Genomic DNA, 22,043 nt, shown 5'->3' with positions numbered 1-22,043 from the left:
GGACCCTTCAAATTAGGCAGCTAGGGAAGGAGGGAGAAAGGGAGAGGGTGGTGAGAGGAGAATAGGAGGGGAAAATCCGAGAGAGGTTTAATGAGAATAAACAGAGCCCCTAATCGTGATGTGTCTGTTTCTTTTTCTTGGAAATGCTTGGCAAACCTGATTTAGTCAGGGGGATGATTTTATCCAAACCTCTGTCAGTTGATCAAATCAAATCAAATCAAATTTTATTGGTCACATGCGCCGAATACAACAGGTGCAGACATTACAGTGAAATGCTTACTTACAGCCCTTAACCAACAGTGCATATATTTTAAACAAAAAAGTAAGAATAAAACAACAACAAAAAAGTGTTGAGAAAAAAAGAGCAGAAGTAAAATAAAGTGACAGTAGGGAGGCTATATATACAGTAAAATAAAGTGACAGTAGGGAGGCTATATATACAGGGGGGTACCGTTGCATAGTCAATGTGCGGGGGCACCGGCTAGTTGAGGTAGTTGAGGTAATATGTACATGTGGGTAGAGTTAAAGTGACTATGCATAAATACTTAACAGAGTAGCAGCAGCGTAAAAAGGATGGGGTGGGGGGGCAGTGCAAATAGTCCGGGTAGCCATGATTAGCTGTTCAGGAGTCTTATGGCTTGGGGGTAGAAGCTGTTGAGAAGTCTTTTGGACCTAGACTTGGCACTCCGGTACCGCTTGCCGTGCGGTAGCAGAGAGAACAGTCTATGACTAGGGTGGCTGGAGTCTTTGACAATTTTGAGGGCCTTCCTCTGACACCGCCTGGTATAGAGGTCCTGGATGGCAGGGAGCTTTGCCCCAGTGATGTACTGGGCCGTACGCACTACCCTCTGTAGTGCCTTGCGGTCAGAGGCCAAGCAGTTGCCATACCAGGCGGTGATGCAACCAGTCAGGATGCTCTCGATGGTGCAGCTGTAGAATTTTTTGAGGATCTGAGGACCCATGCCAAATCTTTTTAGTCTCCTGAGGGGGAATAGGCTTTGTCGTGCCCTCTTCACGACTGTCTTGGTGTGTTTGGACCATGATAGTTCGTTGGTGATGTGGACACCAAGGAACTTGAAGCTCTCAACCTGTTCCACTACAGCCCCGTCGATGAGAATGGGGGCGTGCTCAGTCCTCTTTTTTTTCCTGTAGTCCACAATCATCTCCTTTGTCTTGGTCACGTTGAGGGAGAGGTTGTTGTCCTGGCACCACACGGCCAGATCTCTGACCTCCTCCCTATAGGCTGTCTCATCGTTGTCGGTGATCAGGCCTACCACTGTTGTGTCGTCGGCAAACTTAATGATGGTGTTGGAGTCGTGCCTGGCCATGCAGTCATGGGTGAACAGAGAGTACAGGAGGGGACTGAGCACGCACCCCTGAGGGGCCCCCGTGTTGAGGATCAGTGTGGCAGATGTGTTGTTACCTACCCTTACCACCTGGGGGCGGCCCGTCAGGAAGTCCAGGATCCAGTTGCAGAGGGAGGTGTTTAGTCCCAGGATCCTTAGCTTAGTGATGAGCTTAGAGGGCACTATGGTGTTGAATGCTGAGCTGTAGTCAATGAATAGCATTCTCACGTAGGTGTTCCTCTTGTCCAGGTGGGAAAGGGCAGTGTGGAGTGCGATAGAGATTGCATCATCTGTGGATCTGTTGGGGCGGTATGCAAATTGGAGTGGGTCTAGGGTTTCTGGGATTATGCTGTTGATGTGAGCCATGACCAGTCTTTCAAAGCACTTCATGGCTACAGACGTCAGTGCTACGGGTCGGTAGTCATTTAGGCAGGTTATCTTAGAGTTCTTGGGCACGGGGACTATGGTGGTCTGCTTGAAACATGTTGGTATTACAGACTCAGTCAGGGACATGTTGAAAATGTCAGTGAAGACACTTGCCAGTTGGTCAGCACATGCTCGGAGTACACGTCCTGGTAATCCGTCTGGCCCTGCGGCCTTGTGAATGTTGACCTGCTTAAAAGTCTTACTCACATCGGCTACGGAGAGCGTGATCACATAGTCGTCCGGAACAGCTGGTGCTCTCGTGCATGCTTCAGTGTTGCTTGCCTCGAAGCGAGCATAGAAGTGGTTTAGCTCGTCTGGTAGGCTTGTGTCACTGGGCAGCTCGCGGCTGTGCTTCCCTTTGTAGTCTGTAATAGTTTTCAAGCCCTGCCACATCCGACGAGCGTCAGAGCCAGTGTAGTATGATTCAATCTTAGACCTGTATTGACTCTTTGCCTGTTTGATGGTTCGTCGGAGGTCATAGCGGGATTTCTTATAAGCGTCCGGGTTAGAGTCCCGTTCCTTGAAAGCGGCAGCTCTACCCTTTAGCTCAGTGCGGATGTTTCCTGTAATCCATGGCTTCTGGTTGGGGTATGTACGTACGGTCACTGTGGGGACGACATCATCGATGCACTTATTGATGAAGCCAGTGACTGATGTGGTGTACTCCTGTCATGAGACTGGTCACTGTTTGCTTTGCCCCGTGACTGTTGACCTTCTTTATCTATGAGAGATTTAAAATAGAAAAATAGGTGAATGATTGGTGGCGGTCTCTAGACCGCCTAAACAACCCTTGATACAGTAACTGTCTGCTATATCGGATGCAGATATTTTTATGAGACATAATTGTGTCAGACAGGTTCAGACACCATGTGAGAGGTCGTTTTCATGATGTCCCATAGACATTAATGACCAGTGCAGTCAAAATGCTGTTTTTCCTGTGTTTTATATCATATTGTCACAGATGACGAAACTAACAATGTGAAAGTGTGACAAAATGTTATACGTGTTATTTCCTGATAGTTTCTGGTTGAAAATACAATCTACACAGGGCCTTTTAATCAGCAGGTTTGCATGAGCAGGAGTTACTGTTTTCCATGGTGACATCACCATGCGGTAAATTGGTTATTCTACAACGGGTTGGTCAAAACAAGCATTGTGATTGGTTGAAACATGTTCTAAGCCATACTAAAAAACCTGTTTAGCACAGGTCAGCCCATGACTTAAAATGGGAATCTTGTTTTCTGTTCCATCTGAGAAATCTCTGCACATCCACTGTCCCATCAGCCCAGCCAGCCAATTCATTAACTTGATCTCCACTGTAAAAAGCAGCTAGACATTATTTCCCAAATGCTTCTAGCCTAACATTTGGGTTGCAACAATGGGAGTTTGTACAAACGTTGCTATCTGTCTCCACATTTGCAACATTGTTTCAATATTGAAATTCGATCTCCACTGTCCTATTGAGAATCAACATGCCAGTCGAAATCATGAAACAGTATCATTTTTATGGATATATACAAAGAAATGTCAGTAGAAAAACAGGCCAAACGAAATGAAATACAGCTACTTTGCTGTTATTCTAGCTGCACAGTTTGACGTAACTGTGTTAGCCGTAGTTGGCTAGCTAGCAAGCAAGGGATGAGAGCGTTGCCAGCCAGCAGAGTTTTTTATTTAATAGGTAACCCGTTGTAGAAAATTAATTGTACACTCAACGTTGTGCAAAACAACTTTTTTAGCACTGCTGTGCTGATCTACGGTATTCGGCTCCACCTCGTACCTATGACCACAGCACCGCCGTGCTAAAAAAGTTGTTTAGCACTCCCTCTCATGTACAATTGCTTTAATAGACCAATAATGAATAGAGTTCCAAACCTCTCTGCCAGCTTGTTTTCCCTCCCCACTCAGACCACTCCCAGACAGTCCAAGCAAAATTCTTGCTTGAGGAATAGTTTTTTGCTAAAAAGCTATTTTTGCCATTTTAATGGAAATCTATTACAGTAAGGTACTTAATTGTTACCCAGAAATGATTTAATATTGAAATAAAAACGTCTACATTGAGCCTTTAATAACCCACCTTACTGCAACTCTGTGACCTTCTCCGCTCAATAATCATCAATCTCAGTTAACCTACTGCTATATTGGTATACTAGTAGTGGCCCATACACTGCTCAGACATATAAAGCATCGCCCTCAACGTGACCAAGACAAAGGAGATGATTGTGGACTACAGGGAAAAAAAGAGGACTGAGCACGCCCCCATTCTCATCGACGGGGCTGTAGTGGAACAGGTTGAGAGCTTCAAGTTCCTTGGTGTCCACATCACCAACAAACTATCATGGTCCAAACACACCAAGACAGTCGTGAAGAGGGCACGACAAAGCCTATTCCCCTCAGGAGACTGAAAAGATTTGGCATGGGTCCTCAGATCCTCAAAATATTATACAGCTGCACCATCGAGAGCATCCTGACTGGTTGCATCACCGCCTGGTATGGCAACTGCTCGGCCTCCGACCGCAAGGCACTACAGAGGGTAGTGCGAACGGCCCAGTACATCACTGGGGCCAAGCTTCCTGCCATCCAGGACCTCTATACCAGGCGGTGTCAGAGGAAGGCCCTCAAAATTGTCAAAGACTCCAGCCACCCTAGTCATAGACTGTTCTCTCTGCTACCACACGGCAAGCAGTACCGGAGTGCCAAGTCTAGGTCCAAAAGGCTTCTCAACAGCTTCTATCCCCAGGCCATACGACTCCTGAACAGCTAATCATGGCTACCCGGACTATTTGCACTGCCCCCCCACCCCCATCTTTTTACGCTGCTGCTACTCTGTTAATAATTTATGCATAGTCACTTTAACTCTACCCACATGTACATATTACCTCAAACTAGCCCCCCGCACATTGACTATGCACCGGTACCCCCCTGTATATATAGCCTCCCTACTGTTATTTTATTTTACTTCTGCTCTTTTTTTCTCAACACTTTTTTGTTGTTGTTGTTTTATTTTACTTTTTAATTAAAAAATAAATGCATTGTTGGTTAAGGGCTGTAAGTAAGCATTTCACTGTAATGTCTACACCTGTTGTATTCGGCGCATGTGGCCAATCAAATTTGATTTGATTTGATTTGAAACAGCAGCTGTCTATGACTATAACTATCTGAGAAAGCCCACGAATGCATGCTCAATCCTGTAGCCTCCTCCCTCCCCCTCACTTTCTATTGATCATGTTGAACATACTGCTAGTATACAGCATTCATACGTCACAGATAGAAGCGTCTGCCATCTGTGAGGCCCATCGACTCCCAGCCAGTAAGTTGGAGCAGGGCGGAATGGGACCAAGAGCCTTGGGCAGTGATAAGCCACATTTATCTGCCATGGTGCGAGCTACAGTACAGGATTAGAGCCACACAATGGGCCAGTAACACAGATAGGAGGTGCACGGTAATGGCCGTGACTCCATTAGACTCTACCTTTAACTAATTCACTCACAGCCACAGAAAGACTTATTCGTTATCACTACACTATTTAGTGTCTGCGGACATGGTAGCAGAAATCCCCTTACAGTTACCCAGTAGAGGATGGGGATAGACAGTCTTAGTCGTGTAGCCTGCAGCTTGCACAGTTAGGAACACCTTCTTTTTAACAATCAACAACCTCAGACCTAGAAAATCTTCAATGCCAAGAAAGAATGGAGGTTCTAGAATGACAGAGGTTACACTGGTTACACTGATGTAGGGTTTTTATAATAGAGGAGTAGCTCTTTGTAGGAGATGGTGTATGGTTGTAGAATGATGATAGGGGCGGCGGTTCTTTCTTCCCCCTAAATATTAGCTGACATGAGCCCAATATAATAAAGCTCCCAGAAGGCCCTGGGGTATGGGTGTCTTCAACGTTATTGTCTCTCTGACAGGACTGTCATCATGAATGACCTCCTCCTGTACTATGATAGGGGAAGAAGGAGGGAGGGAGAGAGCGAGCGAGGAGGACAAGAGGGTTAAATAGGGTAGGGAAAGAGGGTGAGAGAGCGAGATGAGAAGGGAACAGATGAAGGGAGAGAAAGGGGAAGCTGAGGAGTGTGAAGGGTAGAAAGATTTTTTTTTTTAAGAGGACGAGAGAAGGGGAGAGTTAGAAGGGTGGATGGGGTTAAGAGACAGATACAGATTCTCCCCATTGCAGAACAGCTGATGACATTGACCTTGTGGTAATAGATCAGTTTACGAGGAGCCAACCTACCCTGTTTCCCCAGAGCTGGTGTGAAACCAGGGGCACTAAGCCCTCCAGATGTTCCCTGGGTAATCTCCCCACCCCGCTCCATGTACCTCATCCTCCCCCCATTCCCCACACTGCCCAGTTCTGTATGTCTCTCAGACTAATGGCTATTTACTGTATAGTCACAAAGAGCATGGCTTTCTTAAATACCTTTAAAAGATCTGTCATTGATTCCTAATTATTTTTGTATTTTCGTATCAGATTTAAAGGGCAGGGCTCTGAGAGTGTGTCACACTGATTTAAGCCACCCGTCCAGTAACACCAAAGTGGTTGTTCATGTTGGATCGATTGGGCTGTCAGGCTTGCAGCCACGCACTACAGTACATGCTCCAGTACAAACACACACACACACATACATACACACACAAACACAAATGTACACTCATACTAATGCACATACATGCTCATGTGCCTACGCATTTTCACACAAATATGACCCCTGGACACACACCGAAACACTAATTCACATTTATGTGCATTCATGCACGATATCACCCCTCTAGACTTACACATAAACACGACCACACACAAAGGGAAGACTAGAGAGATCAGAGCAACACACCCACCCACACAGTAAAATATTAATGTTATTTTTCTTTAAGCATTCTATTCAAAGCTTTAAATGTGAACTTGAGTGTGTTCGCCCCACTAATAGGTCATCTGGCTTGCTTAGCAATGTAGCTAGCTAACGTTACAGCCCTTACCTTATTCATTAATTCAAATCAAATCAAAATGTTATTTGTCACATGCACTGAATACAACAGTGACATGCTTACTTACAAGCCCATAACCAACAATGCAGTTTTAAGAAAAAGAAGTGTTGAGTAAAAAATAGATAACCAAAAAAGTCAATAACAAATAATTAAAGAGCAGCAGTAAAATAACAGTAGCGAGGCTATATACATGGGGTACCGGTACAGAATCAATGCGAGGGGGCACAGGTTACGCTCCCTTCTCTGTCAATGCAATTTTCTTCTTGTCATTATAATAAAAATTTGTGTTGACTGATCAACACAGTGTCAAGTTACTTTGCAATGTATTCCCGAAAACCTGAAGTCGCCATCCAAGTAAAAAGTAGCCAGGGGGTGCGGGTGTACCCAGGTTAAACAACACCAACATCATTGCTTGCGCGACCTTTGCGCAGTCAAAAGAAAATGCCATGCTTGCTAACTTGGTTAGCTACAGTATGTGACTGTTTTCAACACATCAACTGTTTTAGACAATTTATTTTAACCAAGCAAGATAAATAAACGTTTAATCAGTACTGAGTGAAAGAACAACAAAAACATTGTGCAACTAAAGCTTCCTGTCATCACCAGACTGTCCATTTAAATAGAGTGTCTAGATAATTCATTCAAGACAGGTTTTGTAGAGTAATGGTTAATCTGGGAATCGAAAGGTCCTGAGTTCGCCTCTCGGAGGAGACATTTTGACCATTCTCTTTTGTGTATAGTTTTGACTCTAAATCAGCACATCTGCCGTCCCCTTGGTGTATCCCAAGTTGTTTCTACCAAGGTGGATGACTGGGATGTCTGGGGTAGAAGTAGCACAGACCCTCTGATGGCGCAGAACACCAAGCAGTTTGTGCCACTTCATGCCTTGCACTCTGAGCCACCTAATGTGACAGTCAATAATGTATGTAAATAGTTATTGGGTAGGCTACATGTTGATTATTTGTGTCTTTTCCAGGAGCTTGCGCGATTGTCTTGTTAAAAGAGATCAGGGAAATATTTTCCAGTTTACTCCATATTTGCTTAAATGGGTTTCTGGTTTTTCGCTTCCCTCTGTAAAATCAGCTGTTAATATAAATACTAATAACTACATTATTTCTGTTGACATTTGTCATTGTGTATTTTTACTTTACTTTACAGTATTGCTGTGTTATGCTGTATCATATAATGTTGTATAATAATATTACATAATCACCTTCCGGTGTAAAAACCATGGAAATTAAAAACAAATAAATATGTTTTAAATGAGAAGTAGGCATTGGTATGAATCCGAAAAAGAAAGGAAATTCACATGAGCAAAACAATGCATACTTCACCCATGCTCTACCAAGGTTTTCCAGCACACAGCTTTGACCTACTGCAGTAGCTATGTTGGTGTATTGTACTTCCAACAATGTGTAGGCAGGTTGCTTAGGATTAAAACCTTCTCAAACAGCCAAATTCATACTCTTCAGAGGGATAATGGACTTTACATTATCCTGCTATTAAAATAATGTGTATATCATTAGGCTATTGTACATTTTTATTATTGTAGCGTCATCATCTTTATTGCAAAAATAAATACAAATACACACAACTTTAAGCTACATAGTCATTTGACTGAGGTAATGAACTGTCCATTGTTCAGAACAGCAATTGATAAAACAGGACCATGTTTGAAAAACAAGTGGTTCTGAGCTTATGTCAATATTACACAGGTAAGCTAACGGTTACAGAAATCAGGAATGCAGACAGGCTCTATAGACCTCTATATCTATATGAGTGACCGTGTTGTTATGTTGGGTACCTACTGACCTGATGGTGCTGTAAGTATAAAAGCAAAGCTTGCTTTCATATAATAAAAAAAAGCTTGAAAAGGTAGTGAAATGGGGTTATGTTTTACTGTGGGGTGGGAAGAATGCAATACATTACCTTGTATGCAGTACAAATCACATTATTGTGAGCCAGACAGCACTTTCATATCAGTAATCCCGCTTCGTGCCATCTGGGAATCTTGTACCTTCTTTTCAGGGAAGGGAAATGGGAAAAGGTAGTAAATGTGGGATTTTCATGGAAGCACACACCAGATATCCCATAGTATTAAGACCAAGCCAGAGTCTAACCACAGTTTCAAAACCCACCTAATCTACAGCGGTATTAAGCTGTGACCTTTAGCCTAGTGACTTACCGAGTTATAGAGCTATTTTCAATAGCGGTTATTGTGAAAAGCTCAAACACTTTAGGCACTAACTCAAAGCTTTGCTGAGACATGAGCTGGTTAAGACTCAGTATGCCGTCAAAGGCAGTTTTAGTTGTGAAATTGGAGCTGTAGATGTGAAAGTGAAGTGTTGGGTAGAGTTCCAGTATGACTGAATCAGCTCAGAGGAGGGAGCTATGACCTCTAGAATCTACTGAGCCAGTGCTTTCATATCCTTTACAGCAGCACCCACTGCATCCCATACAGAGAGAGGATTAGACCACAGTCAAGGATTTATCAGAGGACACACAGATATATACACATACTGTATACTGCACATTAGGCTTAATCTAACACTACAGCTATGCTTGTACTTAAGCACAGTTTGCACACATTAACATTAATGCTCTTAAGTATTATCCAAACACACACACACTCCCCAGTCAGGTGGGTTTGAGTGTGTGTGTCTGAGTGAGGCAGTTGGTGTGTGCCTGTAGTGACAGCAGGCAGTAAGTCTTCATAAACCACACATCTCTTTATGCTAATCAGAGACCTCCAATTGACAGGATCCTTAATGGTGGCACGTCAAATGTCAACAAAACCAGAAATCCCCAGGGGAGGGCTCGTTCATTCGCCTGATGAAATGTTATTCACGTTTTACGGCAGCCACGCACTCAGCCACCATAACCCCCACTGTGTAACTACGGCTCACCTTTTCTGTCCGGCAGAATGGCAGACACCCCTTCACCCCCGAGGACCTCTGCATGGTCAGTGATAGCGGGAGCAGAGTGGGCTCTTACGGACAGCAGGGTGGAAGGTCAAAACCCTTGTTTGCATCCTAATCCGTTTGTGTGGTGGTCTGTATTCATTAAGGCCAGACAGCACTGACCCTTCAGCTGAGGCAACTGACCGTGGGCTGGAAGAGACCGTTCCATATGACTTAGACTGGACCACCTGGCTATCTTTGTCTATCCTGAACATGACAAATCACTGTAGAGAAAAGTGAAACAGACCTAGATTGCGCTAGCATAGATTTAGCCTGCTCCTGGACTTAAAGGGGTAGTTCACTATTTTACAACATGATGTTAGATGCTTCCTCACCCTGAAAGTAGTCTATGGGCCAAGAGAAATTGTAATCCATAGTTCGGTTTTCTTTAAACAGTCACTACAATCTTCAGCTAACTTTAGCCACCGCTAGCTAAAAATCTATGGAAGTGATGGGGGCATGACCAAAATCACCAGAAATCAACTCAAATAAACTCCATATTTGTTTTGATGTTACTTAAAGCTCATGAATATTAATGAGTCTTCATCCAACCATCAGCATTAATCGGGCTATGCGCTTAGTAATTAATTATTACACAGAGCTAATAAGGAGCATCTACTTCCTTCAACAGGGATTTAGCATCACTCTGAAAACATGCTAACGGTGGACACACATTTTTCTAAAGATTTAATGGTATCTGCAAGCTAAGCTAATAATAGCATGAAGTCCTATTAGCTGGGTAATAGAGAGTAATAAAGACAAATTGGTTGATTCAATTGGTTAAATTGGTTAAATTGATTAAATTGGTTAAACTGATGAGTCAAATTACTGAGATGTTTTCGAAGAATACATTTCAAACTCTTTCCACACACTCACACACACGCACACGCACACACTCTGCACCTGTTCTTAGACATAATGATCCCTCTGATCTGTGACTGGAGTGACGTGTGTGTTGAGGGACACTCCTTTGTCACCTCAACTCGGTCACCTGAAAGGATTACAGGTTGTGTGTCACGCTACACACACACACACACACACACACACACACACACACACACACACACACACACACACACACACACACACACACACACACACACACACACACACACATACACACACACACACACACACACACACACACACACACACACACACATGCACGCATAATGAAAGAGACCACACTGCATGGCTGAACTCACACTTACTCTCAAAGTTAATGGATTCATACACCGATAACTACAGAAAACAGATTGCACATGCTCTCTCTCAAAGTCACACACGTATACATTCAGATCAAGCACCACACACATGCCTTTACTGAGTGTCTCCTTACTGCAGAGCTTTTTTGTAGCCTAACCTTCAGACTTATGTTTCCTGCATTTGTAAGCTAAGGGGCAACTGGCTGGGATGGGTAGTGATGGGGGACGACAGGGGAAGGTTTAAGGGGTGGTAGGGGAGGCAATCGAGGCTACCGGAAGGGAAGGAAGGGGTATGGAGAAGGACAGACAGGGGGAAAGAGAGAGACAGTGAGGACACAGGCTGGCCGCTCTGCAGGGCTTACAGTATCTGATCCTGTTGGCTTTGAGCCTGTCAGTCTGTCATCGGAGGAGGGGAACAGGGAGTTATCTCTGAGCTCTCTCTCTCCTCTCCTCCCTCGTTACTTTCTTACCTTCAAATGATTAATGGAGACAAGGCCATGCTCACTGCAAGGTGGGAGATGCTGCATTCAGCTGTATCTGTATTACAGTAAGCATGTTCATCTGTCATGTATTGAAAACAAATGCTAGCATCTGTACTGCTCCGACATCTTTATGTGTCAATACATGTGGGCTACTACACTCAAATCTGTTCTAACATAAATGAATTTAAGGACTTTCATCAGATGTGTTGCTTTGAATTGTGAATTACTTCCGTATTGGGATTAGATCACAGTCGTCATACGTTGATATGCAGGGATTCCTGTGTGTGAAGGAAGTAGGTCATTGTGAATTAGACTCAGTGTTAGACTCAGTTGCTGTGCCTGCTTGTCTCAGAGCTTTTGTCCCTATATGGGAGATAAGTTTGTTACTCTCACCATGGTGCCATCAGAGCTGGTAGACATTTATCCCATGGCCCAACGCCCATAGAGACACCTAGACACACACCACGCACACACACACACACACTGTACGCTGGGCACGGCCAAATGGGTACACCCACTTATCCAGGCAGATTTACTGTATTAAAACACACTCACACAAAACCCCAAAATATGGTTAACTGACAATTTCTCATTTTTTGTCCCTTTCTCTCCATCCCTCCCTCCTCTTCTCCCTCTATCCCTGTCATTCACCCCTACAGAACAGCCAGGTGGTGGAGCTGCAGCGGACCCGTCTGCGTGATGACATCAAGGAGTATAAGTTCCGGGAGGCACGTCTGCTGCAGGACTACACAGAGCTGGAGGAGGAGAACATCTCCCTGCAGAAACAGGTCTCCGGGCTCAAACAGACCCAGGTGAAGATCAACACCATTCACTGGGGAGGGGGAGGGGGAGGGGGGGGGGGTTAGCTAGGTTGGGGTGTGGGGATGGGGGATAGTAAGGAGAATAGGTAACATCTTCCTGAAGAAACGGGTCTCCTTGCTCAACAGAGGGGAAATGAGAAGAGATCAACCCATCTTTACATCACAGGAGGTTGGTGGCACCTTCATTGGGGAGGACGGGCTCGTGGTAATGGCTGGAGTGGAATAGGTGGAATGTTATCAAATACACCAAACACATGGTTTCCATGTGTTTGATTCCATTGCAATTGTTCCGTTCCAGCCATTATTATGAGCCGTCCTCCCCTCAGCAGCCTCCACTGTACTCTCTTGCTTCTGTGGGCTACTTCTCCACTCACACTTCATTATGAACCCCTCCTCACTGCATATAGCTGAACCTGCTCACTAGGCCCAGTTAACCCAGGCTCTCTGAACCTAGGCTTTGCGCTACTGTCTACTACACACCCCAGTCTATGTGCGACTCCCAGTTTTCCATGTATACACACCATAGACCTCTGTCTGTCTGCATCCTCCAGTCTCTGCTGCTCACATCAACCTTGAATACACTGATTTAATTCAGATTATAGAAACCACGTTCAGATTTAATAAAGAGATAAGCCTTTATGTGGAGGCCTGTTTGCGCCCAGAGAGAGAATGAGCGTCTCTGAATGTGACAGTGTTTAATGGGTGTGTTTCTGGTAATCCCCACTTCTAGCCAGCTTTCCCTCTCCATAGACCACAGAGACACGGAGAGAGATGCGGTGTTGCAAAGCAAATACTCTGATTTTAATTCACACCAATGGCAAGAGTAAAACCAGAACTGCTAACACTCTTCACATGCCCTATATCCAGGGATTATGTTTGTTAAATTTAAAGGCATGATTTTAAAACAGAAGGCTGTCGGCTATAGTTTAAATTGGCCAATATAAGATTACAGTACCAAATCCTATTTAGATGAAAAGACAAGACATAAGGCAATTATGCCCTTTTAAAAGCCCTCTTTTTATGGTGACAAAACGAGTTGATTAAACCAGTATGGTATTCTATTTGCATTTCCCCCATATAAGCCCGCCTTTATGCTTTGATTGACAGCTACCTGTCTGTCCCGCCCCTACAGGTGGAGTTTGAGGGTCTGAAGCACGAGATTCGTCGTCTGGAGGAAGACACCCAGTTCCTGAACAGCCAATTGGAGGACGCAATCCGCCTGAAGGAGATCGCCGAGCGACAGCTAGGGGAAGCCCTGGAGACCATCAAGACTGAGCGCGAGCAGAAGGCCGCCCTGAGGAAAGAGCTATCCCACTACATGAGCATAGGAGACTCTATGTACCACAGGTACACACACAATCAAAGGCACCAATTCCATCTGTAACACCTCATGCATTCATCAAAACCCTGTACAATATAATAAAAACAGTTATGAGAATAACTGTGAAATTCATGTTTTCATGTTATCATGTTCTGGTCCTCTCCCTCTCCCCAGCCCCCTCAGCATCTCTCTGGATGGTCTCAAGTTCAGCGATGACGCAGCCACGGAACCCAACAACGACGAGGCTCTCCATGGTTACGAGAACGGCTTCAGCAAGCTGGCCAACGCCATCACTGAGGACAACCGTGCATCCACGCCCAAGAAGGGTGACCTGTTCCGCCCCGTCCCCAGCCTGGTAGACGACCTGCTGAGTGAACTCAACATCTCTGAGATCCAGAAACTCAAACAGCAGCTGCTGCAGGTACATAGACAGTTAATTTGAGTATGTCTGTGTTCACTGTGCATGATAGGGATAACAGTCAGGAATATCCAGCTGCTGCAGGTATAACCATAGCGGGTCATTCATTCAGTGAATCTGTTTACACTGTGTATGATATGAATGACGTCAAGGTTTGAATTACACATTGATACTGAAATGTTCAAAACAAACGTTGATATCTTCAAAGCCTATGGGAATGTCGTAATATGTTATTGTAGTGCCCAGTACCCTCAGTCACCCTCGTAATTCAAGTGTTTGTTGGCAGTGGGGAATAGAAGAATGGACTATTGACTGCACACTGTGTGTAGACTCACTTAATATACACTTTCCCAGTGTATTTGAAGGCCCAGTCTACACACACTAACATAAATTAGTTATGTAAATTAGTTATGGCGATCCGATCAATATTCACTTCTGAGATCCAATAACGGTGTACATCAGAGTGACCTGACCATTGCAGTTAGCTCCTATGTATAGCCTAGTGGTCAAATAGGAGCTAAGTGCAATGGTCAGGTCACTCTGAAGAAGACGTCAGCTTGACGTCGAAACGTCAGTCACCTGTTCTCATTCTGTTCTCATCCTGTACAATGGATTAGTGTGAGCCCCAAAAAAATATCTGCCTTTTTTGTTGAGTGCTCCAAATCCTTTCTGCGTCGAATTAGTCCTTCTGGAAGTTTTTCTTGGTAAGCCGTTCTCATGACTTTTGTCATTGTTGTTGTGCACCCTCCTTTCCTTTGTTTGCTGAAGCGAAGGCCCACCCGAACACTGTACATCAGTCATCCCCCGGAAGGGTCCAGAAGGATATTAATTCAATAGTAGAGCTGTTGAGAAGGCTCAGTCTATCACTTACTGATTCATTAATTGTCATTGGTCCAGACAAGCCAAAGGGAGATCAAAGTCAATTACAGCATAGAGCCAAAAGCAATAAAACACCATAGAACTCCTATACTTTAGGTTTACAGATAGCAAATACTGATTAGGGTTTTTCTATCTCAGGCTGTCATGTACTATAGATCTCTGTATAGCCTCATCAACTCTTAGAGCCTACATATCATCCATTGGAATCAGAACGATTTCCTTGACTACTCTAGAAGCCAAGCCTCTTGTTGGAATGTGAAGTCGGTCGGTCGACTCGGTCAGTCAGTCAGTCAGACAAGTGTGTCCAGTGGCTACTCATGCAGGCTACACGCATCTCAATTATGTTAGGGGGATCTAATCCCCCGGGATGCCACACACATGAGGCGCCACCACCGGTGGATCTGCCATCTATCAGAACGCCTCAGATGTCTCCATGGTTACCAGTGTGTACTGGTTGGATACCTGTGGGTGAAAAGACTCAAGTCCCCCCCCTCCCCCCTAACACACATCACAATGAGGTTGTCACCAGGATGCCTCTAGGTTACCATAGCATTGTCTTGGTATGAGTACCATGACATTTAACCCGATCCGGTCCTTTGATACTGAATTTCAGAGGCAGCAGCAGCAGGCATTGGTGTTCAGCATTAAGCCAACATAGTGTCAACCAGCCCTTTGGGTCTCCTCCTCTGGCCGGAATCGCAACAGGGAAACCCAAACCTCTACTCAATAATTAAACTGCTCCGATGCCATTCTCTCTCTCCTCATCCTGTCGATCACAGACTGATTAATCAATCCCAGACATCCGCTCGCAGCAGGTCACCCTACTCCTCAGTTACAGCAGAATCCATACTCCCACTGTGCAATCAGATCCAAAATGGCTGCCGTGGGAGTATGATGCCCACTCATGCGAACCAGTTGCCCTTTTACACAGTAGGCCCAGTGGCCTATATGCCTTTTACACATTTAGGTCACGTCCGTCTGCATTAGAGGATGGAAGATGAGTCCTAGCTGTAAGCAGCAGGCATCTTTAACATGCCAAACATCTACTCTGAGGAAATAATTTGATTAAGACACTCCTCAAGCTTGGCATTACCAAGATGCTTGTCAAGGTCATCAACAGGAATTAGGGAGGGGGACAGATTGAGGGTGGGGTGTGGCAAGGGGGGCGGGGTATGGCAAGCTGTATTCTTAGTGTCAGTATCATCACATAATGAAGTTTGTATATACTTTACTTAAAAATACAGTATGCTGAGAGCTAAAAGTACCTTTCCTGACTGTTCATGTCTAAATATTCTAGATAGATATTTATTAAACCATTTCCTCCTTTTGAGTCCTGTCATCGAGGCATCACAGCTGAATAATAGAGTAAGATGAACAGGAATGTGATGCTCATCTATTATTGACACACACCACCAGCCCCTGAAAATAGCTGGGTGCTTCTGAGGCCTGCACTACTCTGTGTGAGTGCTTGTGTGTGTAAGTGGACCCAGCTCTGGTCCCTCTGCCAACACAGAGTTGAACCCATTCCAGACTTCTCCAAGGTCACCCAGGCTCTGAATTGGCACAGTGACACACTGTCTTTGGTTACATACTGTAGCGTCCTTAGTGAGCCCCTCAAACCACCAGAGATGTTATCTGTTATATTGAAAAACAGCCACCTTCATCATCCTTCAGGACATTCATATGCATTAGGCAGTATGAGACGGAAAGGGATAGAGCAACACTAGGAAATGGGAAGATTATATCTGCATAATTATGTCTGAATTCTAATGTTTATCAATTGTGTCAGTCACTTTTCTGTCCAGACACTTACCTTACCAAATTAATAAATCTGTCTTATGTTCTGTCTCCCCTCGTCTAGATGGAGCGTGAGAAGGTGTCTCTGGTGTCCACGCTGCAGGACTCCCAGAAGCAGTTGGAGCAGGCCCACGGGGCCCTGGAGGAGCACCAGGACAAGGTCAGCCGTCTCACCGAGAACCTCAACGCCATCCGGAGGCTACAGGCCAGCAAGGAGCGCCAGTCAGCCCTGGACAATGAGAAGGAGCGCGACAGCAACGAGGACGGGGACTACTATGAGGTTGACATCAACGGACCCGAGATCCTGGAGTGCAAGTACAAGGTAATTGAACATGTATACATACACATACAAGGGTTTTTCTTTATTTGTACTATTTTTTAAATTGTAGAATAATAGTGAAGACATCAAAACTATGAAATAACACATATGGAATCATGTAGTAACCAAAAAAGTGTTAAACAAATCAAAATATATTTTATATTTGAGATTCTTCAAATAGCCACCCTTTGACTTGATGACAGCTTTGCACACTCTTGGCATTCTCTCAGCCAGCTTCATGAGGTAGTCACCTGGAACGCATTTCAATTAACAGGTGTGCCTTCTTAAAAGTTAATTTGTGGAATTTCTTTCCTTCTTAATGCGTTTGTGCCAATCAGTTGTGTTGTGACAAGGTATGCAGAAGATCGCCCTATTAGGTAAAATACCAAGTCCATATTATGGTAAGAACAGCTCAAATAAGCAAAGAGAAACTACAGTCCATCATTACTTTAAGACATGAAGGTCAGTCAATACGGAACATTTCAAGAACTTTGAAAGTTTCTTCAAGTGCAGTCGCAAAAACCATCAAGCGCTATGATGAAACTGGCTCTCATGAGGACCACCACAGGAATGGAAGACCCAGAGTTACCTCTGCTGTAGAGGATAAGTTCATTAGAGTTACCAGCCTCAGAAATTGCAGCCCAAATAAATGCTTGACAGAGTTCTTGTCACAGACACATCTCAACATCAACTGTTCAGAGGGGACTGTGTGAATCAGGCCTTCATGGTCGAATTGCTGCAAAGAAACCACTACTAAACGACACCAATAATAAGAAGAGACCTGCTTGGGCCAAGAAACACGAGCAATGGACATTAGACCGGTGGAAATGTGTCCTTTGGTCTGGAGTCCAAATTTGAGATTTTTGGTTCCAACCGCCGTGTCTTTGTGAGATGCGGTGTGGGTGAACGGATGATCTCCGCATGTGTAGTTCCCACCGTAAAGCATGGAGGAGGAGGTGTTATGTTGTGGGGGTACTTTGCTGGTGACACTGTCTGTGATTTATTTAGAATTCAAGGCACACTTAACCAGCATGGCTACCACAGCATTCTGCAGCGATACACCATCCCATCTGGTTTGGGCTTAGTGGGACTATCATCTGTTTTTCAACAGGACAATGACTCAACACACCTCCAGGTTGTGTAAGGGCTCTTTTATCAAGAAGGAGAGTGATGGAGTGCTGCATCAGATGACCTGGCCTCCACAATCCCCTGACCTCAACCCAATTGAGATGGTTTGGGATGAGTCGGACGGCAGAGTGAAGGACAAGCAGCCAACAAGTGCTAAGCATATGTGGGAACTCCTTCAAGACTGTTGGAAAAGCATTCCAGGTGAAGCTGGTTGAGAGAATGTCAAGAGTGTGCAAAGCTGTCATCAAGGCAAATGGTGGCTATTTGAAGAATCTGAAATATAAAATATAGTTTGATTTGTTTAACACTTTTTTGGTTACTACATGATTCCATATGTATTATTTCATAGTTTTGATGTCTTCACTATTAATCTACAATGTAGAAAATAGTACAAATAAAGAAAAACCCTTAAATGAGTAGGTGTTCTAAAACTTTTGACTGGTACTGTATACTGTATGCACACACAAGCACATGCACACACACACACGTTTGTTTTACTGTCCTTGTGGGGACCAAACAATTGATTCTCATTCAAAATCCTATTTTCCCTAAACCTTAACCTAACCCTAACCTTAACCCCTAAACCCAATTCTAACCCTAAACCTAACCTCTAAGCCTAAAATAGCCCTTTTCCTTGTGGGGACCGGCGAAATGTCACCACTTCTCTGAATTTTCCTTGTTTTACTATCATTGTGAGGAATTTTGGTCTCCACATAGATAGTAAAACCAAAATCACACACACACACACATACACACTCACAGATGTTGAAGCTATTCCTGAAACTCTGCCTCTGGTGTACTCAGGTTGCGGTGTCGGAGGCAGGTGAGCTAAAGGAGGAGCTGAAAACTCTGAAGGCGGAGTACCAGTCCTGTCAGTCACACTACGAGGAGGACCGAGGCCGTCTGGAAACTCATGTCACAGCCCTTGGAGAGAAGCTGGCCTCTCTGGAGAAGACCAGCCACGTGGAGAGAGAGGAGAAGGCCAGGCTGGAGAAGGAGCTGCGCAAGGTGAGAAACATATATATATTTTTGTGTTATATTGGTGAATGGTTATCTGTAGTTGATTTTTTCCTTTTCTCTGTGTATGAATAGTGTATATATATTTTTCTCATACTTGCAAACCATATTTCTCACTTAGATATTAATGACTGGTTTATTAATTGACAAAGTTTCTCTCTTTCTATCTGTAAAGGTGAGTGACGTGGCTGGTGAGTCGCAGGGCAGCCTGAGCGTGGCACAGGACGAGCTGGTCACCTTCAGCGAGGAGCTGGCCACCCTCTACAACCACGTGTGCATGTGCAACAACCAGACTCCCAACCGCGTCATGCTCGACTTCTACAAGCAGGGCAAGGGCGGGCGCACCAGTCCTGAGGGTCGCGGCCGCCGCTCCCCCATACTGCTCACTAAGGGCCTGTTCCCCGTCCCAGAAGCTGCAGACAGCGCCCCGTCCCCTGTCTCCTCTCCCCCCTCACCACGGGAGCCAATGAACGTGTACAACCTGGTGGCCATCATCCGGGACCAGATCAAGCACCTGCAGCTGGCGGTGGACCGCACCACAGAGCTGTCCCGTCAGAGGATGGCCTCTTTGGAGCTGGGCACCGTGGCTGATAAGGACAAGGAGGCCTGCATGGGGGAGATCCTCAAACTCAAGTCCCTGCTCAGCACCAAGAGGGAGCAGATCGCCACCCTGAGGACCGTGCTCAAAGCCAACAAGCAGGTCAGATACTGAATCTCTCTGTTTGTATCTCCCTCCCCTCCCCTAATAATCAGAGTCAGGAGACTGAGGCAGGGACGTGGCTGTCTAAAGCCTGTTCAGCTATCACAGCAAATGCACTGCAGCCAAGAGTCATTACAAAACACCATGTAGAGACAGCTGGTGGCTGTGGGTGTGTGTCTGTATCTGTGTTTCCATGTGAAAGAGTTAGGAAAAGATGAATGCTCTCTAAAGCAGACACACCCTGCCAGCCCAGAGCCTCAATGTGTGTGTGTCCAGTTGCTGGTGTCAGCTCTTTGAAGATGGTGTGTGTTCCTCAGCTCCTGAACCTGTGGAAAGACTCTCAGATGAAAGCCTGTCGTAAAAAGACACACCTGTAGTCTTTAAATCCAGCCATCTCCCAAATGAACTGCTGTGCAAGAAAACCTTCAGAGGTCACAGCACTAAAACAGACTATAATGACATAAATATGCAGGAAAAAGACTCAAAATGACCTATTGCAGTTGGTGTGACTCGTTGTTGTGTTGTGTGTCCCCCCTGCAGACGGCTGAGGTGGCGCTGGCCAACCTGAAGAGTAAATATGAGAACGAGAAGGCCATGGTGACGGAGACCATGATGAAGCTGAGGAACGAACTCAAGGCCCTGAAGGAGGACGCCGCCACCTTCTCCTCGCTCCGAGCCATGTTCGCCACACGGTAAGAGGAATACGCTATCACACTTCCTGTTTAAAACACATTAGGAACACACCATCACACTCCTAGTTTAAAACACACGTTAAAAATAAGTTATCACACTCCTTGGCCACACAGTAAGAGAGTAGTCAACCATGCTCCAAGAACAGACATTTACATATGCTCTCCCTGTATACAATGGTAACAGATGAATCTGTGCACATGAGATCAGGTTTGAGACTGTATGTATGCTTTATGTTTGCTACAGTACAAGACAAGTACCTAGTTTACCTACACATATCATGAAATAAACCCACCACACCAAAAGATAAGCACCAGCTCTTATCTACATTACAAGAGTAGTTACGATATCACTGCATGACAATATCAATACCATTGCAATATGGTGTTTACATACATGTATATTGTTTACATACATATTCTGTATTTAGCATGTACATGTATTAAAAAGCTGTTGCCTTGAGATTAAATGGAAAGATTGATTGACCAAAACACCTGTTACTCCCGGTGTACATCTGGCCACTTTTAATATGTTAACCTACCAGTAACACCACAGAGACACCATCCTAAGACCACACTCACAACAAGCTAAATCTCTGTTTAACAGCACATGCCATATTTACCATATGGTAACGACGTGTCCATAACATGCTTTTAATATCAGACAGGTTTAATAGGAGTATTGTTTTTCTCTGTGAATCTGGGCCAGTGGAGGATGGCCATACGATGGACACATCTCTAATCTGTATGATAATTACTATGATGGAGAAGCAGTGTTTTTGACCAGTGTATCAGATGAAGGGGCTATGTTAAAACCCCTTACTGGTTAAGTCTGCCTATTCCCATAAGAAGCAGGCCAAAGGGTTTCCCTTATAATCCCTACCTCAGTCTAGACTGGATTACTACCTCAGATACACTGTCCTGTACTACAGTCTCAACATAGTCTCAACGTAGTCTCCCTGTACAGTAGTCTTCCTCCTGAAGGAGTGGGTGTGTTTTTGGGGTGGGGGGGGGGGGTCTATGTTGGTGGGTGGATGGGTGTGACAATGACTATGAGTATCGGTACACGTGTGTACACTATATTAATGTACTGCACATTATTTTTGTACTTTTTTTGCTCTGATCTTCTCCTGCAAACCTCCCTGGACCAGATGGCGATTCTGAGGCAGTCTCTCTCTGTCTTTAAGACTCCCCAGCTTACAGCAAAGCTCATATCATGCTGTGCTAAAAGTAGAGGAGAGAGGAGGGGAGGGCTGCGCCATCCACAGAGTGTGTGTACTCAGCACCCCTCATCTTTACAGTAATGCTATATCTTCACTACCAGTCCATTAGCTGGTGTTATTGAGAAACTCTATATAACTGCAGTAGCTAATCGATTAGCGTGGTGGAGAAAACTGTCTTCCTCTGTAAATATGAGTGTTTCTGTTGTCATAACGATTTGGTGCAATGCAGGGCCAGATGGTCTGATGATGCAGGTGTTAAACCATCCCTCTGAAGACATAAGAAGAGTTCAGCTCTCACTGAGCACCTCAGAGGCAACCATTTAGAAAATAAC

The 22,043-nt window shown here is 44.7% G+C and overlaps 1 protein-coding gene across 1 annotated transcript in view; it reads left to right on the top strand.

The window, feature by feature from the left end:
* LOC311149754 (protein bicaudal D homolog 2-like) overlaps positions 1–22,043 on the top strand; it is a 73,806-nt gene that overhangs the window by 40,432 nt on the left and 11,331 nt on the right. Inside the window, exons 3-9 of the mRNA XM_084186971.1 lie at positions 12,059–12,211; positions 13,353–13,567; positions 13,716–13,962; positions 16,700–16,957; positions 18,887–19,090; positions 19,275–19,799; positions 20,340–20,491. Coding sequence (XP_084043097.1) covers positions 12,059–12,211; positions 13,353–13,567; positions 13,716–13,962; positions 16,700–16,957; positions 18,887–19,090; positions 19,275–19,799; positions 20,340–20,491 — 1,754 coding nt within the window. The remainder of the gene's footprint in view (positions 1–12,058; positions 12,212–13,352; positions 13,568–13,715; positions 13,963–16,699; positions 16,958–18,886; positions 19,091–19,274; positions 19,800–20,339; positions 20,492–22,043) is intronic.

This window comes from Coregonus lavaretus (genome assembly GCF_964263955.1).
Source record: "Coregonus lavaretus genome assembly, chromosome: 22".
Lineage (NCBI taxonomy): Eukaryota > Metazoa > Chordata > Actinopteri > Salmoniformes > Salmonidae > Coregonus > Coregonus lavaretus.
This window is presented reverse-complemented; position numbering and strand designations above follow the sequence as displayed.